This window comes from Echinops telfairi, unplaced genomic scaffold (assembly GCF_000313985.2).
Source record: "Echinops telfairi isolate 266 unplaced genomic scaffold, ASM31398v2 ScPeMD7_3533;HRSCAF=4204_1, whole genome shotgun sequence".
NCBI lineage: Eukaryota > Metazoa > Chordata > Mammalia > Afrosoricida > Tenrecidae > Echinops > Echinops telfairi.
The window spans coordinates 23,076,305-23,104,280 of record NW_022107432.1 but is presented as its reverse complement, the minus strand read 5'-3'; the positions used below and the strand labels follow the sequence as shown (position 1 = coordinate 23,104,280).

The 27,976-nt window shown below is 58.5% G+C and overlaps 3 protein-coding genes across 4 annotated transcripts in view; 1 reads left to right on the top strand and 2 right to left on the bottom strand.

The window, feature by feature from the left end:
* Positions 1–273: 273 nt before the first annotated feature.
* Positions 274–15,653, bottom strand: CUL7 (cullin 7). Its single transcript, XM_045294883.1, has 26 exons — positions 15,406–15,653; positions 14,032–14,619; positions 12,674–12,825; positions 12,027–12,527; positions 11,345–11,486; positions 11,059–11,255; positions 10,747–10,972; positions 9,756–9,993; positions 9,570–9,675; positions 7,997–8,224; positions 7,699–7,789; positions 7,436–7,607; positions 7,160–7,265; positions 6,881–6,976; positions 6,521–6,696; positions 6,079–6,212; positions 5,627–5,809; positions 5,290–5,396; positions 5,017–5,199; positions 3,062–3,222; positions 2,713–2,929; positions 2,181–2,421; positions 1,363–1,502; positions 1,128–1,254; positions 848–1,053; positions 274–666 (listed from the first exon to the last, which is right to left on the bottom strand). The coding sequence occupies exons 2-26, from the start codon at positions 14,609–14,611 to the stop codon at positions 343–345; spliced, it is 5,034 nt and encodes a 1,677-aa protein (XP_045150818.1). The 5' UTR covers positions 14,612–14,619; positions 15,406–15,653; the 3' UTR covers positions 274–342.
* A 463-nt stretch (positions 15,654–16,116) lies between these two features.
* Positions 16,117–20,635, bottom strand: MRPL2 (mitochondrial ribosomal protein L2). Of its 2 annotated transcripts, none has more exons than XM_045294797.1 (7): positions 20,507–20,635; positions 18,406–18,574; positions 17,640–17,781; positions 17,411–17,526; positions 17,222–17,332; positions 16,668–16,741; positions 16,117–16,372 (listed from the first exon to the last, which is right to left on the bottom strand). In XM_045294797.1, the coding sequence occupies exons 1-7, from the start codon at positions 20,585–20,587 to the stop codon at positions 16,166–16,168; spliced, it is 900 nt and encodes a 299-aa protein (XP_045150732.1). In that variant the 5' UTR covers positions 20,588–20,635; the 3' UTR covers positions 16,117–16,165. The 2 variants fall into 2 exon arrangements, with proteins under 2 accessions (XP_045150732.1, XP_004710837.1); XM_004710780.2 differs by lacking the exon at positions 20,507–20,635 and adding an exon at positions 19,982–20,368.
* Positions 20,636–21,931: 1,296 nt separating this feature from the next.
* KLC4 (kinesin light chain 4) overlaps positions 21,932–27,976 on the top strand; it is an 11,195-nt gene continuing 5,150 nt past the window's right edge. Inside the window, exons 1-6 of the mRNA XM_045294768.1 lie at positions 21,932–22,648; positions 23,917–24,147; positions 24,994–25,075; positions 25,613–25,823; positions 26,251–26,338; positions 27,823–27,961. Coding sequence (XP_045150703.1) covers positions 22,391–22,648; positions 23,917–24,147; positions 24,994–25,075; positions 25,613–25,823; positions 26,251–26,338; positions 27,823–27,961 — 1,009 coding nt within the window. The 5' untranslated portion in view covers positions 21,932–22,390. The remainder of the gene's footprint in view (positions 22,649–23,916; positions 24,148–24,993; positions 25,076–25,612; positions 25,824–26,250; positions 26,339–27,822; positions 27,962–27,976) is intronic.

The window sequence follows — 27,976 nt, the reverse complement described above, 5'->3', positions numbered from 1 at the left end:
ACTGGCCGATTGAGAGAGTGGAAGCCCCTTTCTCCCACGGGGCAGCTGGTGGTTTGGAACTGCTGGCCTTGCAGATCACAGCCCAGAGCATGATCACACCACCTGGGCACCTAGGAACAGGTTTGCTAAGTCACATATGGCCCCACTTGACCTTCTCACGCACAAGCTGGCTTCCTGGTGTCATGAGACAGCTTCAACAGAAGGTCTCAGATTTCAGCCAGGAAAGCCCCCCTCTCACAACACTGCAGTCACCACACACACACAGCCACAGCATCACACCCCTGCATTTTTTTTATTTCTGTAGAAAGCCCTACCCTGCCTGCCCCGGGCTGCTCCTCGGGGCTACCGGAAGGTAGAGAAGGTCTGGGTGCCGGTGCAGGAGGCATAGGGCACGCCCCGAGAGCGGATCTGCAGGGTGTGGAAAGTGAGGGGTGGGTTGGGGCCCGAGGAGCCTGGGTTCAGGGACTCGGTATGTGGCTCCATCACTGTCACAGGGACAGCATACAGCAGCACCTGGGGCCGGTCGTCCTGGCGTCTCAAGGTGCCCTTGCTCAGGAGGTGCAGGACGCAGGAGAGGACGTCTGCACTGCTGCAGGCAGACCCCTGGCCCAGGCTGCTGACCAGGCCCCGGGGAGGGCATGGGCCCTTCTGCCAAGCCTCCAGCACCTGGCACGGGATGGACAAGGTCAAAGACTCACCACCACGGCCAGGGCAGGAAGTTCCTGTGGACATTAAGCACCACCCACCTCCCTCCCCACATCTCCAGGTGCCACAACGCACAGTGGCTTCTCACACGGGCCCTCCAATGGACCGTCTGCCCCCCCCCCCAAGCTCTACCCCCGCCTACCAAGCAGACCAGCTGGTCAATGTGCAGCCCCTCGTCGCCATGGGCCTTGAGGATCCGGACGATGACGCAGTTCAGGAGGTTCCGTCTCTTCTCTAAGTTCCGGCCCTCTTCGTCCTCCGCTTTCAGGTACGTCTTGGGTGGGATGAGCCACACGTTGCCCCTCCTTGGCCGGGGCTCCTCGCTGTCCTCTCTGATCTTGAGCAGCCCTGCAAGAAGTGCCCATCACTCAGGGCGCCTGCCAGCCAGCCTGGCAGAGGCCTCTGTGGCCCGCTAGGCCTACCTCCCGGGGCATCTTTGTGCTCCTGCAGGTCCAAGGGGCCTCTTGAAGAGGTGAGGGGCCCGATTGCTGGGTTCAGCATGTCGGGGGAGAGCCCAGAGAGCTCCAGCAGCCTCTCCACGGAGATGGCCTGGGGGGGAGATGAGGACGAGAGTTGGGCCAACCCCGGGGTGCAGGAGAGCGGGAAAGCAAGGTGCAGGCTGAGGTGGGAAGGAGCGGGCACAGACGGGCTGGGCACCTTCAGGTCATTGAGGTACAGCAGCAGCCACATCTGCACGGTGGACACATGCAGGGTCTGGTCCCCAAACTGCAGCTCCGCCCGGCCCAGCCACGTCCACTGCAGCCGTCTTTTCGGACCTCGTCCCACGCTGGGGTGAGCTGGAGGTATGGGCAGAAGCAGGGGGCACAGAGCAGGGGAACGTCTTTGCCTGGGCCGGTGTCAGGAAGCAGGACCCCATCATCGGCCACACAGTGGTTTCTGCTCTGAGCTTCTAGATCCCGATAGATCCCAGCCTCCTCAGCAAGCCATGGGGGTCTGTGAGCCTACCCTGTGTCCACCCGTGCCTGGCAGTCGCCGATGAATGCCTTTTAAAGAGCTCCACTCTGCTTTTGAAACCACCGGGAACTGAGGACTGACTGGGGTTCTCATCCGACCAGATTTCCCCGTCCTTCCTGGCTAAGCCTGAGCGCTTCCTGAGGGCAGGCACGGAGTCTCCCCGCTGCTCCTATGGCTGTGCGGTGGCACTGAGAACAGGAGGCAGGTGCCTGCCACAGGTGCCAAGGTGCCCTCGCCTGCCTGCCTTCCTCCGCCCAGGTCTTTACTTTATGGGCAGACAAGGACAATGTGGAAACCTGGTGCCCGAGAGCCTCCATCCCCGGCCCCTAAAGCCCAGTACCCTGCCCTCTTCTCCAGTCCACTGGCCTGTCTTCACTGCCGGACAGAGTCCTGGCCCTCAAGTCTACCTCTTTCTCATCAGGGACCCCCTTCTCCCCACCCCCACCCCGGATGTCAGTCCCTTTCCCGGTGCCCAGTTCCGTCTGCCCCCTGCTGCTCACTCGTGTTGTAGAAGTTGGAGTATCGGTTCAGGGTGCCCCTCAGGTAGGAGGGCAGGCAGGCCCTGGGGTTGAGCACATGGCAGATGGAGGAGATGGGCCAGCAGCTCGGTGACAGGACAAGCACAGACACTTCCGGCATGGCCCCCTCGTAGAAGAGGTCTTCATTCTCCTCCTCCTGCTCTGCGGCTGCTGCCTCTTCTCCCTCTCGCCCATTCGGCTGGCCACTGGCCCCGTGTCCCACCTGAAGGACCAGCGAAACTGAGCAACCCCAGCCACAGAGTCCATGCCGATGGACTCACAGTGACCCTACAGGACAGGGTAGAACTGCCCCTGTGGGTTTTTGAGACGGTCACTGTTGATGGGAGTGGCATGTAACCCCGTCTTTCTATTAGGGGTTCAAACGGGCTAGCCTCATGGTTAGCAGCCACCAGGGCTCCTTGAAGGAAGGAACCCGGGGTTCCCCAGAGCCCGTGATCCTCCTCCACTCTGCTCCATCCTCCCGGCCCTCCCGTGTGCCCCACCCTGCCCTGACCTGATCCTTCTGCTCAGAATCATCCAGCTTCAGGAGCTCCTGGTCGAGCCGCTGGAGCTGGTAGACGTGGAACTGGTGCTGCAGCTCCTCAGAGGTGCGCAGGCTCTGCAGCATCTGCTGGGGGAGGCGGTTGGGGAAGCAGGGACCGACCTGCTCCAGCACGGCCCCCTCCAGCCAGCTCGGGCCCACGCCCAGGAGTCGGTCCGCCATGTAGTGCCTGCAGCACACACACAGCCCCGGTGAGCCTCAGTGGGGGTGCTCAGGCTCCCCTTCCAGGACCCCAGCCTGCTTAGTCCCCATGAGCCAGCCTTGGACCGGTCATCCGGCCTCCCTCTTGGACCCCACTCACTGGTAATAATGTTCAAACGTCGTGGCTATCTCCAGGCCAGAGAATACGAGCACAGACTCCAGGCATCGCTGCAGCTGGGCCAGCATCTCCATCCCCCGGACCCCACCAATCCGGCTGCCCTGGATCCGCTGGTCGATGTGGCGGGCAAACTGCTCACTCACCTAGACATTGGGGATGGGCACAGGGGAGTCAGTGGTGGGCGGGCAGCAAGGAGGGGCTGTGAAGGCCGACAGGAATAGCTGGCGGCTTCCTAAACGGCTCCACACTTGGATAAAACGATGTGATCAGTGTGTGAGCCATGGCAATAATGGACAATGCTAGCAATTAGGAAGCGTGTGCTTTCCACAGATCAAGCCCCTGCCAGCCTTTAAAGGGGGAAATGGGTTGCACAAAGATGATCAGGCTGTAAGGCAACTGAGAGGAGAGTAACTAACGGGGAGCGTGGGTGTCCCTGCCCGGATTAACACTGAGGGAAGGTTCTCTCGCTGCTCATTCTTCCGGCTTCAGCTCCTCTCAGCCCTACACCGGAAGTGCTAATGGCGCATTGGCCGAACAAATGGGACCGATTAAGCAGATTACAGTACATGCTGGAGCACGGAGTGACACATCACTCGGAGATGGGACTGACTCAGACAGCAGTGAGTTATCTTAGATCAGCGGTTCTCAACCTGTGGGTCGAGACCCCTTTTTTTTGGGGGGGGGGCTCAAATGACCCTTTCGCAGGGATCACCTGATTCATAATAGCAGCAAAATGACAGTGATGAAGTAGCAACGAAAATAACTTTATGGTTGGGGGCGGGGGTCCACCACAACATGCGAAACTGTATGAAAGGGTCGTGGCATTAGGGAGGTAGAGAATCACTGTCTTAGATGGACTTCTTGCCAACGTCAAAAACCGAGGGCAAAGGGCAACACTGAAAAAGGCTTCTGGTGTCATCACGTCCCAGCAACCCTCCAGGGCAGGGCAGAGCAGTCCCCGTGGGCTCCAGAGACTGTCACTCCTTACGCCTCGTCTTTCCAGTGTAGACTGGCTGGTGGTTTCGAAATGCCAACCTGGTGGTTAGCAGCCACCAGGCCTGCCGTGATTGGAAGAAAGTAGGGGATAAAGATGGGGAGATTGGGGAATGGGTGAGGGCGATGATATAACAACAGGCTATCCATCATTATTGTCACTGGACTGTCCCCGACATGAGTGTAGCGAGTAAAGGCTTTGTTACCCATATGTTTACCACGATTTAAAAAGAAAAACTGACAACAGCAGAGAGCACGGTAGCTGCACCATGCATTAATGCATCCAAACTGAAGTGGCACTGTAGGCTGCTAAATCACCAGGTCAGTGGTTCAGCCCTGCCAGCTGCTCAGAGGGAGAACAATGAGGCCGTGCGTTTCTGTAAAGCTGTATAGTCTCAGCCCAAGGACGTTGTACTCTGGCCTACAGGGCAGCTAGGGGAGCTGGTGGTGTAGTGGTTATTTGTTGAGCGGCTACCGACAAGGTCAGCAGTTCAAAACCGTCAGCCACGCTGAGGGAGAAAGAAGGGGCTTTCTACTCCCACAAAGGGTTCACAGGCAGTTCGACCCTGGCCTGGCCTGTCCTGTCGGGTTGCCATGGGTTGAAAGTGACGGATGGCTGTGCGTTCATAGGGGTGCTGTGGACTGGATGGCAGTGGAGTTGGGGACCCTGAAGTAGATAAGGGGGACACAGTGTGAGTCACTATTTTTCAAAAGTGTGCGAAGACAGCTGTGTACGCATGCATACACACCTCCGAGGGGGCACGACCTTTTCATTTGATTTTCCCACAAATTTCTGAAGCCCCCTGGCATTCAGGTTGCCCTTATTCCTGCAGTTACTCGTGAAGTCCGTGTTGCTTGCTGAGCAAGTGGGACCAGAGGGAGGGGCCATGATGAGGCTGTGGGACTACGGGGTGGGGGTAGGGTTCGTTTTGTGGGTGGCTTACGTGGGCCGCTCTGAGGAAGGGGAGCCTCAGCAGGGCCCCGGCACAGCCGTTCTGCAGAGCCAGCAAGAAGGCTGCCCGCGGGCCGAACAGCTCGGTGCTGGCTTTCTGCAGCTTATCGAAGTGTTCGCAGTAGCGAGGCACGAAGTCGTCATCCTGCCAGTACGAAGTCAGGAACTTGTTCACCTGAAGGGCAGGGGCAGGAGCATGGTGAGGCCTGTCACCCCCCACCCCTGCCCCAAGCTCAGCTCTGCCCCGCCCCCTGCCGCTGCCCACCTGCTCTTCCACCACCGCCCGCCAGCAGCGTGTCAGGTTCCTCATGATGCTGCTCGGGAGCCCCCGGGTGGCCAGGGAGCTCCAGTCTCGACTCCTGTTCCTGCCCTCTGTGGGGACAGGGCACGTGGCAGAGGCCAGGAGGGGCAGCCCTCTGACTCTGGCCCCGTCCAAGGCTGAGGGAGAGAGGGGCCCCTCCCGGACACCCTGCCACCAGAAAGGAAGCTTCTGGACGTGGTGACACACATTTGGAAGATGAGCGGGCCGGACCCTCTGGAGGAAGGGACGGGAAGCAAGGAGCCGCCGTGTACGTGCAAGGACTCCGATCCCCGGTACTCACTGGGCCGAGGCAGGGCCACCACGGGAGTGGGCACCTCACAGGGCTCGACGTGCACCAGCAGGTGGGTGAGGCGGCGCACGCGGGAGGAGAAAGCGGCCGCACGGCTCTGGGGATTGTGGGCAGCGTCCTTGCACTCCAGGTACTGGTCCAGCAGCCAGCCCAGGGCACTGATGCCATCCTCATCTGGGGTGCAGGGGGACGGGACGGGAGACACAAGTTGGGCGGGGCCAAAGGGGGGTGTTGTGAGATGGGGGGTAGGGGAGGAGGACTAGTTGGAATGGCAGGGCCTAAGCTGATGGTGTCAGCTGGTACCTGGGAGACAGGGGGCCTGGGGCCATGGGAGGAGGGGCCGAGGGCAGGAACCAGCAGAGCCCAGGGGGTAAGCTGGGTGGGTCTAGGCTTCAGGGGGCACAAGCCACGGGGTGGGGTCAAGGTCAGAGAACGGGGGTTACCAGGGGAGGTGACGTTCTGCACCAGTGGGCTGACCAGCGCCTCCCAGCACGTCTTGCCCAGTGCTTGCGCGGCCTCCATGTCTGGGAGGAAACGGTCAGCGAAACTCTGCTCCTGGCGCAGAGCCCCGTTGAGTCTGGGGACAGGGACGGGGCAGAGGGAGTTTCCCAGTTAGTTCCTATGAGACGTCCACCATCATTTCATTCCATTTCCCATGAATTTTCAGACGCTCCCTCATGGGAATGATCTCAATATCCACTTTACAAACAGATCAAGTCCCCACCTGGTAGTCCAGACTTCTACCCCTCACCCTGCCCCTACACCTCATCCCTCCCCAGGACGACTCCCCGCTTTCCACACCACACCCCCACACCCAGGTCTCCAATCATCTCCCCTTTGCGGCAGAGCCAGGCGCCTGCTGAGGTGCACCCTTGCTCCACACACCTGGTGCTGAGGTGGAGCAGGCCCCTGCGGTCCCCGGCCACATCCTGGCTCCAGGCCTGCGCCCTCAGCATGTAGAAAAGGCGCGTGTGGCGACACAGCTGCTCCCGGAACACTGGCCAGAAGGTGGGCTTGGGGCCCAGGATTTCCAGCCCCCGGATGCGCGTATCAATGCCACCCTGCAATGGGCACGGTGGTTTCCACCTTCCTCTGGATGGCGCTGGGCACCCCGGCCAGCCGCCTCCGGAGAGCTGCCCGGACCCAGGCTGGAGCTCTGGCTCAAGATCTCAGCACCATCCCAGGGCTCAGGGGGCTCTCCCAGGAAGGGGTGGGTGACACGCCAACCCCCCAGCCCCACCCCACCTGCTGGCAGCGCTTTATGCGGATCTGGATGACGGGCCAGAAGCGGTTCAGGCCCTCCAGGAGGACCACCCGGCTGGCGGCGGGCAGCACGTTGACCTGGCAGGGGGGCAGAATCAGTGCTGAGAGCAAGCCCGTCTGTTCCAGCCCTGCCCTCCCTGCTCAGAGCTTCACACCATCACCTGGGGACTGCAACTAGGGAGGGGCTTAGGATGTTAGTGGTCTGGGCAGGAGGGCAGCTTCTGGGAGGGGTGGGTGGTGGTGCGGCATAGGGGCCCCTACCGTGGCGAGTTCCGTGTTAAGCAAATTGGTGGTGTCGCCCCCGAAAACCACCACCCTGGCTGGCATGTAGCTCGAGTCCTCACCAGACACCAGCAGAGCCAACTGCCTGGCAAGGAAAGGAGGTGCCTGTCAGAACTTGGACCTGTCAGGTCCTCGCAGATGCCGCTTAGGGGTCTCCCGACCTCGCTCTGGGGCCCAGGGCCCCCCCCCAACCCACGCAGGGAAGTCACCAGCAATGTAGGTGTGAGCCTGGGCCCAGGTGTGGGCGCGAGTTACCGGAGAAGGACGCCCTGGCGCATGTGTAGGGTGATGGCATGGGAGCCGACGTAGCCGTTGGACTCCCAGTAGGTCTTGGGGTTCCGGTCCGTCAGCCGGCTGGCCCGGTGCGGGTTGGAAGACACCTCGACCTTCTCCCAGCACTGGTCCTCCTTCACTTCCACGCTGGAGCCTGAGGGTTGGCGGGGGAGGTCAGGGTCACGGCCAGTGGGCTGTGAGGCGCGCGGGGAGACAAAGGCAGGTGAGGGCGCACAGGCACGGACCCTGGCACAGGTGTCTGAGGAACACGTCGAAGAAGGGGATGTTGATGGGCCGGTGCGTTCGTCGGTGGTCCTCGATCTGGCCCAGCACCATCTGCAGCGGGAACAGCAGAGAGAAGCTCACATAGCCACGGGGCCGGAATGAGGAAGAGGGGCCAGGAATTCCATTCCAGCTTCACCGGAATCCCCTGCTTGCAGTTCCCGGCCTCCTGGAGCACAGTCCGGCCCTTGCTGGCGCTGCAGCTCCCCCAGCCTTCCCCCCAGCTCCCCCAGCCCCCTCCCAGCCCAAGGCCTGACCGACCTGGATGCAGCCTCCCAGGATGTTGGTGGTGAGCTTCCGGTAGAGGTGTCCATGCTTCTCACACTTGAACACCATGTCCCTCAGCTCCTGAGCCATCTCCAGCTTCCCCAGGTGCTTCTCCAGGGCTTTGGAGATGGCGTCCCGGGCGCCCAGCTGGTTCAGCACCACGGCATAGTCCCTGCTCGCCGAGGCCAGACGGTGCAGGAATAAGATCAGTTCCTGAAGCACCTGGGGCAGAGTCAGGGTCAGGGTCAGGGCAGTGGGTAAAGGGACAGGGCAGGGACCACAGGGCTGTGAGTCCTTTACCCCCATGGTGTGCTGAGTGTCGGGGACACTGCGTGAACAACACAGAGTGAGAAATATAAGACAAGGCGGGCACACACGAGAGCCAGGTGGGGTTAGACAACCGGAAACAGGTGGCAAGGGGAAAAGCCAGGCGCCGCCCTGCCCTCTGGGCTCTCAGGCCACTGGTGATGCTGGTGGCTGGGTCACGGAGCATCCCTAGGGGCTGGTCTCATTAGGTCCAGTGGCACAGTTGTGGGAGGCCCAGGCACCAAGCACAGACACCCTGAGAGGAAGCGGACCCTCGGGGAGGTCCCTCAGAAAAGTCTAGAACACAGTGGAAGGTGAGTGTGGCAGACACCCACCATCACCATGATCCTAGTCTCTGAACCCTTCCTTCCCAAGCCTTCTGTGCCCAGACCCCCAGCTCCTCCAGGGAACTGGAAGCAACACCCCATCCCCCTTCTTCCTGTACCAAACTCCCCAGAACAACCCCAAGCCCCAAACCCAGTGCCAATGAGTCTCTTCCGATTCACAGCGACTCTACAGAGGGTTTCCAGGCTGCCCATCCTACAGGGCAGATAAAGGGGCAGGCAGCTTTATCTTTCTCCCGGATAGCAGCTGATGGCTTTGAACCTACGAGCTGGTGGTTAGTAGCTGGATGCTTATTCCACAGGGCCACCAGGGATCCTTCCTTTCTCCCACAGGCCAGCTAAACCTAACAGTGGACTCGCTAGCTACAGACATTTCTCTCTAGGACGTGTTGGGTGTCTGGATCGTGCCCACGTGCTACCCAGAGGCACCTCGGAAGAAAGGCCTGGTGTGATCTACTCCTGGAAAACCAGCCCCTGAAAAAGTCTGGGGCACAGTCCCACTCGGCTCACCATGCGTGAGTGAGTCGGGGTGGCCTCAGCAGCCCCTGGTTTTGGGGTACGGAGACACTCACAGTCATAGATAGATACATTAACCTTTGGATTTGCTTATGTTTGCAGAAAGAAGCACAGCAAGGGCACAGAGATTAATGCACGTGGTTAACAATCAGGGATGTGTCGAGTGGGAGGGGGAGTCGGGAGCACAGGGATTCGGGCGGCGGGAACAAGACTTCTTGCCATAGCTACCTTGTTTGAATTTGTGAAGCGTTATGAATGGGTTACCTATTTTAAAAAAATAGAATTCAATTTGAAAAAGGGAACCCAAACCAATCCAGAGCCTTGCCCAGGGTGTCTGTCTGGCCAGGGGCTGTCCAACGGCCTCTGCCTCCCGGCTTCCCCTCCCCGAGTGGCACGGGTACCTCTCGGTCAGTGTTTGGGGACCGCAGGCAGGACATGCAGGCGTCCATGGCCTCGTGCCAGGGCAGCAGCAACGCCTCAGGGAAGTCGACCAGGCGCGTCAGGATTCTGGGGGTCAGGGGAGCAGAGAGATGTCCAGCCAGCCTCAGAGACATCCCCTTGGCCTCTTCCCCCTGCTGGCCCCTCACCTCATTGCAGACAGGTGCAGGGCCTTGTTGGAGGCTGGCGTGCCCAGGCTGCGCAGGAGGGCGAGGAAGGGCTGAGGCTGCCGCTGGAGCTGCAGCAGGAGCCGCTTGGCCTCCAGCTCCTGAGTGCCCACGGGGCTGAAGGTTCGCTCCAGATCCAGGAGGATGTCCCCCGCAGGGCCGTACCCCTCCACCAGCTGCTGCAGGGGACTGCTGCACCCCGGGGTCTTGGGTTCTTTTGCTACAGGAAGGCGGGGGAAAGGGGGTGTCATAAGAGTTGGTCGTTGTTAGTGATCTGAAGGCTCTAAATAAGACAGTCGTAACTCTCTCTCTTTCCCCCTAATTACCCCTACAAACATTTTTGATAGGTTTTTTGTTTGTTTCTTTCTCAAAGTTAGGTTTTGTTTTTTCAGTGCAAAATGGCTGTGGGCCAGGAGGTTAAAGGCTCAAGTCCACCCAAAGCTGCCTCAGAAGAAAGGCCTGGTGACCAACTCCCACCCACCGCCAAGGCCACCAGTAACAAGAGCCCTGTGGAGCCTGGTCCCGTGGACACACGAGGTCCCCTGAGTTACAGCCCACTGGAGGACAGCCTGCCAGGTACAAGTTTTAGGACATCAGATGGCTTTCATGGCTTTATGTGACAAATTTTGTTCTTAAGGTAGCAAACCAGTTTCCTATCTGCAAGTAGCAGAGTATTGCCCTAGGTTGAGGATCACGTGATAACTTGTTTCTCTCCACAATTGAAAAAAAAAAAAAAAGGTTAATTGCGGGGACTTTGTAAGAATCTTTCGCCATGCTACATTCTAACTTTACGCCACCCTCTCCTTTCTCTGGAGGGAGCAGCATGCCCTCGTCTCCATGTGCTGCTGCTTCTACGGCTCAGACTCTCCCCAGGGCGATGACAGACAGGTGAGCAGAGCGCCCCTCCTGGGCCTAACGCCTCTCTGAAGGCACGTCAGCTCAGCTCAGCTGCTGCTGCAGCCTGGCCTCCCACCTGCTCGGGATGCATCTTCTGGTGGCTGAGGCCGGGCCTGGGCTTCCAGAAAGGGTGGGTAGGGCGGCTGCCCTGCCAGGGTCTCAGGCCCGTACTTCCGGTAGACGCGGCAGTTGCGGAGGTCCCGGAGGGCGCTGTCGTCAAGCCGCTGTGGCAGAGCCAGCAGCAGGTCCTGGGCTAGCTCCACGGGCACGGCCAGCTCCGTCAGGAGCTCGTCATCCAGAATCTGCAGGCAGCAGAGGGGCTCACCACTCCGGTTGACTCCAGATCCCTCCACCAGGCCCCTCCCTCCGCTTCCCACCCCAGCACTACCTCCCCGTCCAGGTTCTCCTGCAGGATCTGCAAGACCTCCTGGTGGTCAGGGTCTTCCAGCTTCTTGACAAAGAAGAGGAGCTCCCACCACTCGGCCTGGGTCAGGTGCTCCGCCTCCTCGGCGTCCTCGTCCTCGGGCAGGGCGTAAGGCGCAGCGTAAAGCTCCGCCATGGGCTTCCACCGCCAGGAGGGCGGCTCTGGGGAAGCGGGGCGGAGGCACAGGGATGTCACCCTCAGCCAGCCAGGCCACAGCTGCCCCAGACTGAGCCTGCCTCCCCGGGCTCACCTCCGACACCCAGGGCTCCACCTCCAACCGCCCCCTGGTCCGCATCAGCGTCGGCCACGAACTCAATGTCTTCCTCAAAGCCCAGGACCTCCAGCATGTGCCAGTGCACCCAGTAGGTGCGGCCCGTTGACTCCCACCGCACCTGGAGGGCAGGGCAAAGAAGTGGGGCAGGGGCCCTCCCTTAACGATGGTTGACTGGCTGCAGCCCTCCTCTCGGCGATCCTCAATAGCTCAGGCCCCTCGCTGGCTTAACTCACGTCACCGACTGGATGCCGACTCACGGCAGCCCTGTAGGATGGGGCACCGCCCCTGTGAGTTTCCTAATAGAGCATCTTTCTCCCCTGGAGCAGCTGGTGGTGTAGAGCTGCTGCCCTTGTGCACGGCTGAATGTGTCACCCCTACGCCACCAGGGCTCATCCTCAACAGCTTCAGTCTCTCTAACCCAATCCCCCCAGCCCCCCCACCGGCAAGTCCTGCTCTGTGTGAGTGTCTCCCCGACTTCATCACCCATTCCAGATCCACTCAAGCTTCCAGTCTGGACGCTGCCCCAGGGGGGTCCATTTCATCATCCCAACTCCCTCCAGGGAATTTTCTCCTCTTGGGTGGCCAGGTAGAGCCTGCTGCACGGAAGCCCTAGTCACGTCCCAGCAGTGTGTCATCCCCCCCACCCCCGCAGACTCACCTGCACAGGGGGCACGCCGTTGTTGCTCTGCCGGAACTCGCCCTCGTCCCCGGCACTGATCTCCTCGTAATCGTCCAGCATGCGCACGCGCATCCCGGGCTGCAACGTGTCCCGCACGTACAAGGCATAGGTGTTGCCACTTGCAAACTCAGAGCGAGGGCGGAAGCGCCTGGACCTCCTGAGCCCCCGCTGGGCCTGGGCAGCCGGGAGCTCCAGGTCTGCATTTGCGGGCTGCGGCTGGAAAATGGATCCGGTGGGCCGTGTCCAGCTCCCAGGTCTGCTGGAGGCCTGGTCCCAGCGCATGGCCTGCACCAGCTCTGAGATCAGGCTGCCCATGGCCATACTGAATTCCAGCTCCAGCCGGCTCCTCTCGGCATTGAACTCCTCCGGAGCAGAGATGTTCTGGGCGCCGGGGTCTGCGGCGTTATCATTCAGTTGGTCCAGGAGCGCAGCGACTTGCAAATAGCGCTTCACCAGAGAGAAGAGCAGCCTTCCTGGGACCTGAAGGATAGCATCTTTGGCCTGCGTCCACCGGGGCCCAGCTTTAGTCCCTCTCTCCACACTGGCCTCTAGAGACAAGTGCCAAGGCTTGGTCCCTAGAGCTCAGAGTTCCTGGTTCTCCCCACCCGCTGCGCCCCACAAAATACCTGTGGCAGCTGAATGCCTTCGAACGACATGGGGTGTTCAGAGAGCGTGGCCTGGGCGAACAGAGCCAGCAGAGCACAGCGGCTGTCAAAGTCCAGGTGCTTCTCAATGGCCTCTTGCTGGCTCAGCGACAGAAGGATCTGGGTCCGGGTCCCTGGAACCCACACCCCCATCAGTAACTGCTGCCTAACCTCACCCTTGCCACACCTCGCTCCTAGACCCGCTATGCTGTCCACCACACTGGGACCCAGTTTTCTGCAAAAACCAGAACTCACTCTTACTCATATCTGTATGTACTTAAGTGCGTGTGCACACACACATACACACATACCTCACTTCCGTTGAGTTGATGCCGACTCAGTGACCCTATAGGACAGAGTAGAACTGCCCTGTGATTTTCCCAGATTGTAACTCTTTACAGGAGTAGAAAGCCATGTCTTTCTCCCATGTAGCAGCTGGTGGTTTTGAACTGCTGACCTTGAGGACTGCTGCTCAAATTCTAACTACTAAGCCACCAGGGCTCCTATGAATACATAAGGGGACTTCCAAAAGTGTGTGTGTGTGTGTGGGATGGTATCATCTTTGGATTCCACCCAATGTTTGAAGTCCCCTTGTATATATGTACAAGGAGGCTTCAAAATGCTCAGAGAAAAGTGGACTTAAAAGAGAACAGGATTGCTTGGTGCATTTTTTGAAGTCCCCTTATATGTAAGAAACCGGGTGGTGTGATGACAGAGCATTCGACTGCTGACTGACAGGGTTCGCAGATCGAGGGATGGCTCCTGGGGAGGCAGACTGGCGATCCGTTGCTATAAACAGTCCGTAAAGATCACAACCCAGAAGGTAAGGCAGTTCTACTCTGGGCATCACTGAGTGATGGCACTTAACAACACACACACACACACACACACACGCATGCATGTGAATATACACATAACCCTTATCCATCATATACATACATACACATATGTATATATATTGCAGTTCTACTCTGGGCATCACTGAGTGATGGCACCTAACAATACACACACACACGCATGTGAATATACACATAACCCTTATCCATCATATACATATGTATACATACATATATATATATATATATATAGATATATATGCAACAGGTAGAGTTGTCCCTTTGCATGGAAAGCCAATGAGTTAACATGAGGTTCTGGAGGATGCGAACAACAGATGCTCACACGCCTGCCTTCCCTCGTCCTTTCCCTCCAATTCTGAGAGAAAAGCAACACACTCGTTTCCGTACTGATGATGTGCGTCAGAGGCTCCAGATGCTGTCCTGCGACCCCTGAGTGGACCCGGCCCCTCCCAACTTTCCTGCCCTCCTGACAACGGCCCTCACCAGCATCATGGGAGGCCAGGGCTTGGATCATCCGGCCGGCGCTCCAACGCATCTGGTAGTCAGGACTACTCAACATGTGCATGAGCAAGTCCAGGACCCTGGGGTCCTTGAAGACCCCCGCGAGGGGCTCGATGCTGGCGTAGGCACTCAGCACATGGACGGTGTGAAGCAGAGGGGCAGGAGGGATGGCGCCCATCCCCTCTTCCAGCTGCCGAAGGGCCCTCTGAAGCAGGGACTTCACGTCCGTCTCCATCTCTCCCAGCACCGCTCTGTCCAGGGCCCCGGCCTCCCTGGCGGACTCCGGGGAGGCACGGGGCACCTGGCCATCTTCCCCCAGCATCTTGTGGCAGTTGGCATAGATCTCATCGTTGGACATCCACAGCAGGATGTGCTCCGCCTTGCAGTCCACTGGGTTCGATCCCTCGTCCCCATCGTCTCCCCGTCGGAGGACCAGCCAGCGGATCTGGTACTCTGGGTGCCCATCATGGCCCACCCTCTGGCGGATCAGCTCATCAGGGTAGGCATGCAGGCCGGGCCCCAGGGGCACCCGGAATTCTCTGAAGCGGAGCTCCCCCACCATCCTGGCACCTGGGACACACACCATACAAGGGAAAGAACAGACAAGCAGGAGTGAGAGGGGAGGCAACAGTGTCTTGGACATCCAGGAGTTGTGGAAGCAAATGTCGCAACAGCTGTCGGGGCAGGGAGGGAGGCTGGGGGGCCAGGAGTTGCCTGCTGCAGGGCTGGGTGGGGCCCGGCCTGAGCAAGGCCACATTGGGGTGTTTGTTCTGAGAAAATAGGGGATTTGGGGCTGAAAGGCGGGCCTCCAAGGCCCTGCTTCCCATAGCAGCTTGGCTTGGAGCAATGGGGTGGAGGAGGGGCCAGGGCAGCCATGCAGTTACAAGTGGATTTCTAAGCCTGCCCATCTCCTTCCTAGGCGCACAGGGGAAGATGGGGAAGGTTAGACGGATGATGTGAGGTGTGTGGGAAAGACACAGATGTGAGAGACCAGAGATCTGGTGGGGAGGAGGGGAGCAGTATCCAAGGGGCTCAGGGGAAGGGGCTGGGGGGTGGGGCGCTGGAGGCGCCCAGGGCTCCATCAGCTGGAGCAGGCGCGGAAACCCTAGGTCCCGGAGAAGGCGCACAGGAGACGCCACAGGTGAGGGGTGCAAGGCTTGCTGCCTGCCTACGGGTGGGGGTCCCGGTAAGCAGGGGTGCGCGCGGCAAGGAGGGTGGGTGAGGGGCGCCAGGCCCGATAAACTCAGGAAGTGAGATTGCGGGGGAAGGGCCACGATCGGGTGACCGAGAGATCTGGTCAGCTAGCGGACAGGCAACCCAGGTAGGGGCAGGGGGCCGCGGCGGGGCTCTGGCCACCTCAGAAGCCGATGGGGTCTTGGAGCGAGGCCCGTCCTTCTTCCCAGAGCCAGGGGGACACGGCGCAGGCGATGGCGGCGACGGCTGACGACTTAGGCCGGGGCTGGGTCCCCTAAGGGGTCCGGCGGGAGGGGCGTGCTTCTGCAGGGCGGGCGTGCCGCGCTCAGGGGGTGTGGCGCGGGCGCCCCGGGGTTCGCGCGCGCACGGCACGGGTTCGCGGCTGGCTGCGGGACTGAGGCCTGGCCACGGCCAGCCCGGCTCCGGGGGCTCCGCCGCCCACCCGCCCGGAGCTGCGACTCATTTCCGCTGGACATAGCGGAAAGCGAGGGGCCCTGGGAGGCGAGCGCGGGGCGGAGCCAGCGGTGCCACCTCGGCGACTCGGCGGGGGCACCTCCCCTCGGCGCCGCCCTTTCCTAGCCTCCTCGCTCCTGCCGCCGGAAGCTCCTTCCCAGAATCCCCAAATCAGACCGGGAAGGACTTGGAGGTCACGGACTGCCCCCGCGCCTGTACACAGGAAGGGCGCTGGGGCTGGGGGCTTGCAGATGAGAGCGTGGGAGGGAAGTGGTGGAGGTGGGGTGCTGTACGCAGCCCTCGTTTTTACCCTCCCTCCCCCCACTGAATTTATTCTGCTTTTTTCCAGTTCCAGATTGCATCACTGCCCACTGCCCAAAACAAAAAAAAACCACATACATACAAACACACACACACAGGAACAGTAACAAAAATCAGGGGTCATTTTATTTCAATCCAGGGGTCAGCTCTACGCAGCGGCTGAGGGTAGCTTCACATAACTCTTCATGGGGGGCAAGGGTCGAATCTTCCGGCCAGCCCAGCCTCCCTTGCGATGCCAGAGCCCACTAGAAGGCCTCTTGCCCAGCCAGCGGTTCCGGCCCGCTTTGCCGATGACCCGTTTGTTATGATCGACGTTGGAGACCCGGCCCACGGTTGCTGTGCATGTTTCCAGAACCTGGGAGCAGAGGGGCTGAATGTATAGGGCGGGGGAGGGAGAAAGCCTCCCTAGGCTGTGTGTCGGGGGTGCTCTTCAAGACTTGATGAGAAGAGGGGACCACGGAAGGCAGTGTGTCGTGGAACCCTGGTGCACGTCCTGTGGCTGGAAGGGGGCTGGACTGCTGCACAGCTCCACACTGCTTTCTGCTCTGGTGCCAGCCCAAGGCAGTTCCTGCTTGCCTAGGACACCTGGCCGGGAACAACACATTCCCAGAATGTCTCCTGTGGTGATCACCCCACCCACTCAAACACACCTGCATCTGCCTCTTCGAGGGCAGCTGGATGATGGCTGTCCCGTTCACCTTCCGCAGCAGCACACCGCAAGTACCTGGGGAAGGGAGAAGCGGCCTTGGCTCCCTCCATAAAGCATGAGAAGATGGGGGTGGCTGGGGCTCTTCCCTAGCCCTTTAGGAGGCACAGCGCAGCTGGATGCATGCACTGATTTAGGTCAAAACACAGGCATTCTCTTCCTCCTCCTCACATTGCTTCTCTCTCTCTGCAGAGGACCACAGGTAGGCCCAGAAACTCACTCACAGCCAGTCAGTTACTGCAAACTCTTAGAGTGACCCTACAGGGCAGGGTAGTGTGGATTTCAGAGACTGTGACTGTTTACCAGACTAGAGCGCCCCCCCATCTTTCTCCCAAGAAGCAGCTGGTGATTTTGAACTGCTGACCTTGCAGTTAGCCTGATATGTAACCATCATGCTACCAAGGCTCCTCAGGTAGGCCCATTGGTTCAAAGAATTTCAACCTCAGGTAGCCTCTGGCTTCCAAAATATAGGGCCCCCGGCAGCCCCGGTGCCCATACCTGCAGCTCTGATATACTGGGCCCCTCGGCCGGGCTCGCTCTCCACATTGTTGATGAGGGTACCCACGGGCAGGGCCCCCAGAGGATGTGCATCCCCTTCCTGAGCCGCAACTGAAAGACAGAACTGCGTAAGCATGTGACTGCTCTCAGCTACTTCTGGCCCGCGTGCACCTGTTCCCCATCCCTCACCTGCCATCCGGCCTATGTGATTTGAGTTGAGGATCAGATCTCCAGCCTTCATGTTCTCAGTGGCAATGATCCAGCGTTTCCGGCTGCCCCCAGCAACCAGAGCGATGTCTGCCGACCTATTTGAGGGGGAGGGATGGGTAAGCAGGCCAACTAGGCAGCCCCTTGCCTTCCGAGAAGTCATCAAACACTCATTAGGGCACACCATCACCACAAACTATTCCAAACTTGCCTACAGGGATCATAGCGGACCACAACAACCTTCTCTTCAAAAGGTCCTGGCTTGGTCTCCTGCTGGGGTCGGAATCGCAGGAAGTCGATCATTCGATAACGCTGCTTGTGGCCCCCGCCAATGCCGTGCACTCGGATCCGGCCTGTGGGCGTGGGATCAAGGGTGAATGAATCCTGCTTCCAGCACAGAGAACTGGCAGCCACCCCATCATTAGGGCAGAAGTAGAAAAGGATAAAAAAATCTACACTGCCTGCTGACATCACGCAGCTGGCGGAGCGTCTACAAGGCCTTTAGTAAGACACATCATGTAATTATGATGAAAGAGAGAAGAAACGTGGAAATGTAAAGTGTTAGGAACTACGTGGTGGCTTCAAAAAGTTTCGTGGGGAAAAATGCAATGAAAAGCTCATGGAATTTTCCTGGGGGACTTTTTTAAGCCCCATCATATTGAAATGGCATAAAACTTCCCAAAAGAGACTCTTCAAATTGCTGAATTTAGTAAGTTTCCTGAGAGAGCTGTGTATACAGTGCTTGATTTCAATGATAAATCTTCCAGTGGTATGAAGACAAATGCCAGGGCGTTTCCTATGTATGCCACATTGTCTTGAGGAACCTAAAACGTTTGTCCATTGCTGTGCACCCCATGCTCCAGTTCCTATATACACACCACAATAGAAAGAGCCCAATAAATGCTTCTGAGTTACATTCATCCGTCCCACAGAGTGTCGATCTACTTTCTCTTAAAGCCCCTTGGCTCCATTCCCACCTGTGTGGTCTCGGCCCCCAGACTTCCTCATCTTCACCGGTGTAATGGTGTACTTGGTACGACTCTTCCAGGACATAATCTTGGCACTAAGGGCCACGGAGGTAAGGACTGGCCGGTAGGGGAGCAACAGTGACGTCGACGGTGACTGGAGGAAGGCATGGCTTATCACCTGGGGATAAACAAAAACCTTTCACTTGGAAAGCTAATGGAAGGAGAAGCTTCAGAGATCCATTTTAGCCTGTTGCTCACCCCACCAATTGTGCAAAAACCCACCCTTCACAGTTTGCAGATACTAGATGGCTGTGTATTGGTAACCTCTCCTCATCGGAACCTTTCTCACCTTTGAATTATTCCTGCAATTGAATGTTCTCCCTTGGGAGCATCTTCTACCATATTTGGCTTAAAATGCTCTTCCAGAAAACTTTCCTTCCCCCTGAACATTCTCCAGAATTACTAATTTACACACATCTGTTTACCACCATCACAGCCTTTGTTTCTAGGAGTTTTCACAAATGGGTTGGTTCGGTTTTCAATTCTACCGATAGATCTGCCAAACTCTCCCATCAGCCCAATTCCAGAGGGGCAAGACCCACAACTAGATTTACAGAAGTGGGTACATTCCTAACTCATTCCCTTCACCTGCTAGGGCAGTGGTTCTCAAATTGTGGGTCTCGACCCCATTGTGGGGGTCGAAGGACCCTTTCACAGGGGTCACCCGATTCCTAACAGCAGCAAAATGATAGTGATGAAGTAGCAATGAAAATAATGTTATGGTTGGGGAAGTAGCAATGAAAATAAGGTTAGGGTGTTCCTCACCATCATATGAGGAACTGTATGAAAGGGTCGTGGCATGAGGAAGGTGGAGAACCACTGTTGTAGGGAGCTCATGGCACCTTTACTCCAGTCCCCCTTCCTGGCATCTGGCCCTCTGTTCTCTAATCTCAGCGATAACTGATCACTGTAGGTGGTATTATCACAATGGTTAAGAGTCCAGGCTCTGAATTCAGACAGCCTCATTTCATTCTGAGGAGTCCTCGGGTGTATGTGTTGGGCTACCAACCACAAGGTCAACAGTGTTTAAACCACCGGCTCCTCCCTTTGCGAGTTACAGTCTTGGAAACGCAAGGGGCCGTTCTACTGTCTTACTGGGTCGCTGAGTGGGCATCGAGGAGCTGGCAGTGAGTGGAGTTGAGAACTCCGTTTGCCGTTGTGACCTTTGACTGCTTCATCTGCTTTAACTTTCTCGTCTGTTAAATGGGAAAGATAATACCTACCTTATAGAGTAGTCGAGAGGCGTTCATTTATTTATAAAGACCCAATTGGTTATAGCCGGCACTGGGAGAATGTTTTTATTGAGATCCCGATAACCGGAGATCTGCCAAGCGCTTTCGCTTCCAGTATCGCGTTTGAAGAATCGAGCGGCCCTGGGAAGCATCACCACCTTCCAGGCTAAGAGTGACTTATGCAGGCGCACAAGGCGGCCTTACTCAGGACCAGACTCGCCCTCCCGGCCGCCCAGCCCTTGCTTCCCTCTCCCCGGCGGCCAGACGGGAAACACCTGGCGAGGCGGATTTACCTGGGTGGCGGGGAGCAGGCTCGGGGCGCAGGAGGTGGCAGCCGAGGGTGACAGGCTCAAAGAGCCCAGAGTGCGGGTCAGCGCCCGTAGGGCCATGAGCACCAACGGGTTCGGCCTGCGCTGGGCACTGCACCTTACCGGCAGCCCGGCGCTGCCCGATGACGCTCCCCGCTCCTAGAACCGTCGCCCTCCTGTGACGTAGGCGGGAGGGCCGACCCGGGGACCTTCTCGCGCCCCGCCGCCAAGCTGTCCATCAAGAAACTCCACTGCCCTCTAGTTGGTCCCGACTCATCGCGACCTTGCAGGACAGGGTGGAAGGGTCCCATAGGCTTTCCCCGGTCGTGAAAGCCGACTGCCCGTCTTTCTCCCGCCCGGGACGGGGACACACCTCCTCCCCCAGCCGCGCCCGCTCCGAGCCAATCGCCGGGAGGCTCTGGAGTCACGTGACTGGGGAGGCCCCGCCCCTGGGAGCCGTCAAAACAATTGCCTAGAGCGGCGGCCATGATCGATTTAAAGGGACAGTACCGGCCAGGGCTGCAGCCGGACCGGGAGACTGTCGGTGAGTCTCGGAGGGAGCTTCGGGGGTTGAGGGTCGACAGTCCCCATCACTTCTTACTCCTGCACTCCCGGACGGAGGACCCGACCTCCTCCGCCCGATCCTCCACGACTCCAGACAGACCCCCAAACTCCGCCCTCCGCGGTCCTTCCCCGCCCCTCGCTACCCAGAAAGACAGACGGCCTGCCCCGCCCCCTCGCGACCGACTGACTCACTGACCTCGGGCTGGGCCGCCGCCGGTCCGCCCGCGACGGAGCCCAGCGGCACCTCCTCCTCCCGCCCTGGCCCTCCTCACCCTACCTCGGTCCTGGGCCCGCAGGGCATGTCGGCTGCAGGCCACTTCTCTACCCACGTTCCCAGTCCCGGAAGACCCTTTCCCAGCGCCGCGATCCCCTGCGGCCCTGTGGCCGCCCGGCCGACCTGCCATTCATCCCTACATCTGCAGGCTTTGGGAGGCACCCAAAGGTGACTCTCCTCAGAGCCTGGTAGTAGGTGATCGTGGCAGACAGGGAGTTCCCGAACTGGCCCGCGGGGAACAAAGCCTTGGAAGTGACTGGAAGCGACCAGATCTTCCCCCTCCCTGGTCCGCACCCACCCTCCTCGCCTTAGGTCTCTGATCGCACTCCCTCTGCGGGAGATATAAGGCCTTCTGGCTCGGGGTGAAAGGCTGGCATGGGGAGAGCTGGAGGGACTTGAGTTGGGTCTGAAAACCTGTAGGCACGGGGAGAGGGAGGGTGTTTGTCCCTGGGTGGGACTCTGTGCCCTCCTGGTCTGTCCTTGGGGTGGCTGTGAGTGGTGGGGGTGGGGGAGGGAGAAGGCTGGACTCCTGGACTTTGGGCAGGGCAGATCCTTGGCTGCAGGGCAGAGTGTCTTCCGGACTGGCCTGAGCTCCACCTCCTGCAGCCAAGGAAGGGCTCTGCACACAGGTAAGAGGATTTCAGGGGGAGAACTGAGACCCTTTTGAGGAAGTGGGGAGCCGGCCTGAGACCCGGAGAATGGAAGTAGAGCTCCAAGGCTCACGGGTGGGGAAAGAGGCAGGACTGGGGCACTTTCGAGGTTCGGGGCGTGCTGAAGGAAGAACCTTGGCTCTTCTGGGGCCCACTCAGGGGGCTCTTGCTTTCTTCCTTTCCCACTCTCCAGATGGAACATTGAAATCTAGCCCCTTTCCTTTGCAAAAAGCTCCACCTTCTTTTCTGTACATCTCCGGTCTACTCTAGCTCTGTTCCTCTTGTGGTGGCTGGGTGCCATCAAGGTGGCTCAGGCTCGCCATGAGTCCGTGGGAGAGACTAGAACTGTCCCAGATGGCTTTCTTCACACAAGTAGAAAGCCTGAGCTTTCTGCTGTGGAGCAACTGGTGGTTTCAAACAGCCGACCTTGAGGTTCGCAGCCCAGCCACTACACCACCCACTGGGCTCCCTAGGGTTTTCTCGACTGAAGCCGACTGCCAGGTCTTTCTTTCATGGCACCACTAGGGGGTTCCACTTTTTGGGACTAGCAGCCACGTGTCCCCTTGGTAGCCTGCTCCAAACACCTTCTTATTCCTGTGGTGCTCTCTCTTGCGCCCTGATGCCGCCCCCTGCCCTAAGTTCTCTCTACCCACCTCTGCTCTATGGCCGAGTCCGAAATCCCAGTGGTAGTTGTAAGAATTTCCTTTTCTTACCTTTTTCCCTCTGTGCCACTCAGTTTCTCTCCCTCCCTCTCTGCCCACATCCCTTGTTTGGTCCCCAGTGTTGTCGGCTCCCTCCTCACTTGCCTCCCTCGGCTGGGCTGGAACCCTCAGCCTCGTTCTCTTCCTTGCCCCAGCTGAGTGTGGTGGTTTTTTTCCCTAGCCCAGGTGAGGTCCCTTGGCCAGGATGTCAGGCCTGGTGTTGGGGCAGCGGGAAGAGCCCGCAGGCCACCGGCTGAGCCAGGAGGAGATCCTGGGGAGCACTCGGCTGGTGAGCCAGGGCCTGGAGGCCCTCCACAGTGAGCACCAGGCTGTGCTGCAGAGCTTGTCCCAGACCATCGAGTGCCTGCAGCAGGGCGGCCACGAGGAGGGACTGGTGCATGAGAAGGCCAGGCAGCTGCGCCGCTCCATGGAAAACATCGAGCTGGGGCTGAGCGAAGCCCAGGTGAGAGACGGCAGGGGAGGTGCCCAGGGGGCCAGGGTGGGCAGGAGCTTAGGGCCACAGGGGATCCCCTGGTCCGAGATGTGTACATTCGTACATCGATTCATTCAGTACATACTGACTCAGTGCCTCATGTGTGCTGGGCACCCTCTGATCACTGGAGCCACGTCAGTGGGTGCGATGTAATCTACACTCCTTGACATGTTGGAGCTTGCAGACAGACCGGACACAGATCACAGGCAAAGGAGCCAAGATTTCAGAGTGATCAGTGCTCAGGATACAGATCCAGCCATCTAAGGGGCCATGGCATATGGACAGGAGATGCCCTTTTAGATTAAAACACAAATCTAAGCCCATTGCGGGGGAGTTGATTCTGACTCATAGTGACCCTGTTGGACATAGTAAAATGATCCCGTGAGATTGTCAAACTGTGAGTCTTGTCAGAAGCACACGGCCTCATCTTTCGGCCATGGGGCAGTTGGTGGATTTGAACCTGCCAACCTTTTGGCTAGCAGCTATAACCCACTGGGACGCCAGGGCACCTTCATGTTAGGTAGTGTGGTCAGCAAAGGTATAGGTGAGGGGTCAGTCCAGCATGAACCGAGGGAGAGCATCACAAACAGGGCGTGGTGAGTTAAGGACCAGTGGGTAGCCCATGTGGCTGTAGAAAAGTAAACAATGAGAGGACTCAGGAGACTCACTGGGACCCTATAGGACCGGGTAGAACTGCCCCTGTGAGTTTCGGAGACTCACAGTAGAAAGCCCCGTCTTTCTCCCATGGAGTGGCCACTGGTTTTTAAATGCTGACCTTTCGGATTGCAGGCCAGCACATAACCGTTATACCTGTACCAGGATTCCCTGTCTGAAGGGAAGCAAAGTAGACAATGAAGTTTGGGCCCTGCTGGGGTTAGAGGTGAGAGGCCAGGCCAGATGGAACTGGTGGGCCGTCCCAAAGGCGGTATGATCCCTGTGGCTGCTGGTTCGGCTCTAGTGGGGACAAGGCCAGACGCGGGGAGGCCAGTGAGATGGCCGTCATACTGGTGGGAAGTGGTGGTGAGCCAGCCCAGGGTGGTGGCAGTGTAGGTGGTGAGGAGTTGGCTCCGGGGCACATTTTGATGGTGGAGGTATTGCGGCCCACCTCGGCCTGGTCTACACCTCCTGGTTCCTCCAGCCGGCTGGTCTGGCTGCCTCCCAAAAGATTTCTTTCCTGCTCCCTCGTGGATGCCCCCGCCCAGAGCCTGGCGCTCACACATTGTGCCCCTACTGGCTAGGTGATGCTGGCGCTGGCCAACCACCTGAGCACGGTGGAGTCGGAGAAACAGAAACTGCGGGCTCAGGTGCGGCGGCTGTGCCAGGAGAACCAGTGGCTCCGGGACGAGCTGGCGGGCACCCAGCAGCGGCTGCAGCGCAGCGAGCAGGCTGTGGCGCAGCTGGAGGAGGAAAAGAAGCACCTGGAGTTCCTGGGGCAGCTGCGGCAATATGATGAGGACGGGCACCCCACGGTGAGCAGCAGGGCAGGTGGGGGCCCAGCACCTCCACCTCCACCTCACCCCCACCTGCCCCCAGCCCCCGCGGGCAGAATGCCTTTTCCAGGCCTGACAACTCCAGATGACAGCCGAGGGGAAATAACAACATCTTAGTTAAGTGCCTACTATGTGCCGCACTGGAGACCCCGTCGGGGGGCCAGCAGGGAAGGAAGCAGGCATGGCCCCTTGCTCTCCCAAGTCCAGCCCAGCTGGAGGGCTCGTGTGTCCCATCCCATCCCGGGACAGGGAGGAGGTCACAGCCTGCAGAAGCCAGCCAGGAGGGCTAGAGGTGTTTATACAAAGCTGTAATTCCTTCCCAGGGGGGGGACAGGAGGGGGCAAATCTGCCCCGCATGGGAAGTTGGTTAGACAAGGGAGAGAGGGGCCTTAAGTTCAGAGGTGGCAAATGATGAACATAGGGCTAAGCTAAGCTGGGGGACCATACGTGCCAACAAGCTCAGACAGACGCCCTGCCCTGAGGAGAGCCAGGACAGACATATAATCAGTGCAGACACACCGGGATCAGCCCGCGCAGAGATAATCAGCGGTAATTACGAGCGTGGAGGAGGAGGAAGACGGCTGGAGACTGAGGGCGGGAGGAAGGCAATGTTCTGGAGCTGCAGGAAGGGAGTTAGAAGGTTGGTCCAAGCAGCTTCACTAACGAGAGAGGCCTGAGTGTTATGGGCCGGATGTCTAGCTTCCCAGGGGCAGGGGCCTCAAAGAGGGTCTTCTCGTCCGGCCCTTCTGAGTGACTGCATGGTCTCGAGGGAGTCTCGAAGAGGCTGTCGGCGCTCTCCTATCCCTGCCACGCTGCTTCTTCCAGGAGGAGAAGGAGGGCGAGGCCCCCAAGGACTCCCTGGATGACCTCTTCCCCAACGAGGAGGAAGAGGACCCCAGCAGTGGCTGTGAGTCTGCCTCAGGAGTGGGGACGGGGCACGGGGCCGCAGGAGGCTGCTTCCAGCTGCGGCCACTCTGGGCACCACACGGTCACCCACCAGAAAAGGGGGCAGGGTCCCGGGCTAGAACTTAGAGCCCCTCAGCGTCCCCTGCACGCATCAGACTGAACTCACGTTAGGCACTGCGCTGGGCTCTAGGGATACAGAGATGACAGGCACCACACTCACCCTGGGAAGTTTGCAGTTTAGTGGGAGAGTGACCCGGAAGGGCGCCCCTCCAGGAGAAGAAGCAGGTCTTTCCCCCCTTTTCTTCTTGGGACGGCCCCTGCCTCATGGCCGATGGGGTGAATGCTTGTGTTGGGTGAATACAAGGGGTCCTGCAGATGAGTAAGCAAAAGGATAGCAGCTAAGGCTGGCCTTGAAGGAGAGACGGGCGCACAGTAGGCAAGGCCGTGGGGTGGCAGAGTGGGAAGTGCGCACAGCCAAGGGGGCAAGGGGAGTGGGAGGGGCGGGCAGAAGAGGCCTCTGAGGAGGGCCTGTGTTCAGTGTCCCGGGGCCAGGGCGCCCAGCCCGGAGGATACGAAGTCCCAGCCAGGTTGCGGACGCTGCACAACCTGGTGATCCAGTACGCAGCCCAGGGTCGCTACGAGGTGGCCGTGCCACTCTGCAAGCAGGCCCTGGAGGATCTGGAGCGCACGTCTGGCCGTGGGCACCCCGATGTCGCCACCATGCTCAACATCCTGGCCCTGGTGTACAGGTGAGCACTACCTGCCCCTGCCCCACAGACTCGTCTTCCAGGTCCCCACAGGACCCTACTTTGGCCCCATTCCACCACTCTGCTCCCTGATAGGCCTGGACAGGCTCTCATGCACCAGCCTCTGTCTCTTCCCATTCCTGTGTCCTGACCTCAGGGCACACGCACATCTCAGGCTCCTCGCTAGTCTCGCCTCTGGGGAGGGTCTCTCTCCCTGGCTCCTGGCTCCTTCCTAGAACTTGTAGTATCCTCTTGGGATAGCCATGCTCAGCAACCAGGTGTAGCAGGAGGCCCCTCTTTGGGCTCACAACAGGCTTCCTATCTTTCCAGGGTATCTCCTGTCCCCCATGGACCTCAGCCTGCACAGAGGGCAGTAGATGGCTTGCAGACAAGAGTTCTGGGTGACCTTGTCCTTTTTGTACTCTTCCAGGGACCAGAATAAGTATAAGGAAGCCGCCCACCTACTGAATGAAGCCCTCAGTATCCGAGAGAGCACCCTGGGCCGGGACCACCCTGCTGTCAGTATCCCCCGCCCTCTCTCCCCACGTCCCCATCATCTATCTTGGCATGGCCATCTGTTGCCCTCTCCCCACTCACTAGGCAGCTTGGGGAAGAGCGCTGTCCATTCAACTTTCTTGAGGCCAATGCCTCCTCTCTGTCATGGCTTTTCCTGAGATCCAACCCACTGGTAATGCAGCCTTCCTCTGTAGATCAAAGCAATGTGATAACCCTGATTAATATAGAAGAGAAACAAGGGAAGTCACTTATAGGGAACTAATATTGAATACAATGGTGCTGCCAGAAGACAGACCAAGGGGTCAGATGCTTGTACTTAGGGTTTTGGAGAATGGTCGGAAGCCATACCTTATACGCAGTACTAGCAGAAAGATAGACCAGAATTTGGGGACAGCAAGGGATAGACGTAATCTCTGATTTAAGATGTATTTAAATTATGAACCACACTTAGAACTGGCTGCTTTCTAAAAATAATTTGTTATTATATGCACTGCATCCAATCTGAGAATATGTTTTACATGGGATGTTTCCAACTCCCAAAGACAAAATAAAGTTAGGGCTTATAAAGATACTGATGACAAAAGGCAATATAATGAAAATGAAAAAACTTCTGAACGACTTGGGACAGTCGTTGGGACAGAACCCCATCACAAGTTGGGGACCACCTGTCTTAGATGAGAAACCAGCCTCACAATAAGCAAGCCCAGGCCAGAATTACTTCCATGCGATCAGAACGAGAGAAATAATCTGCAGTAGAGGGAGCAAGCCAAGAGAGATGATGGATTGTCAAAGTGAAGAAAATGAGAAATAGGACGTCTGGGAAAATGGGCAGACCATGTGAAAGCCACTCCTTCTGTTTTAACGTGGGGCAGGCTGGGGAGTTGTCACACACCACACATAGCACCCGTCTTGAGAGCCCATCCCAGTCACTGTTGGAGTGAGAGCTTGGCAGGACACTGAAAACTTAACCTATCTGCCTCAATGTTGAACATCTGCAGCGTTCCTGCTGCCACCAAAATAGTCGTGCCCCATCTGCCTGTAGCCAAAACTCACCCCCAGAGGTTTCTACAAGTCCCCGTAGGGGGTGAGACTGCCCCCATAGAGAACTAATCCATCCTAAGTCATGGTGACCCCTGCCCCCATAGAGAACTTCAGCTTCCAGCCAGTGGCCAAGCTAGTCCATCCTAAGTCATGGCGACCCACATCTGTAGGACATTTGGACTGCGCTCCCTAGGGTGCTCAGGGGCTGATCTTTTTTTGGAAGTGGCTCTTTAGGCCTATCCCCCAGGTGCTTCTGGGTAGTCTGGAACCTTTCATCTTGAATCACTTGTGTGCCCCTGGGAGGGCCGCCTAGGAAACATCAGACCTGTTAGTAATACTCTTCCCCCAGCCTCGGAGTTGTGTGGCCGGGGTGGGGCTCTGCTGGTGCCAGATTCGTGTAGGTCTTGGTGGGCATGGAGGTCTGATGGAGACCTCTCCATCATAGGTGGCTGCCACCCTCAACAACCTGGCTGTGCTCTATGGCAAAAGAGGCAAATACAAGGAGGCGGAGCCGCTGTGCCAGCGGGCGCTGGAGATTCGTGAAAAGGTACCCACTCCCTCTCCGTCCGTCCGTCCATCCATCAGTCTGTCCTTCCCCA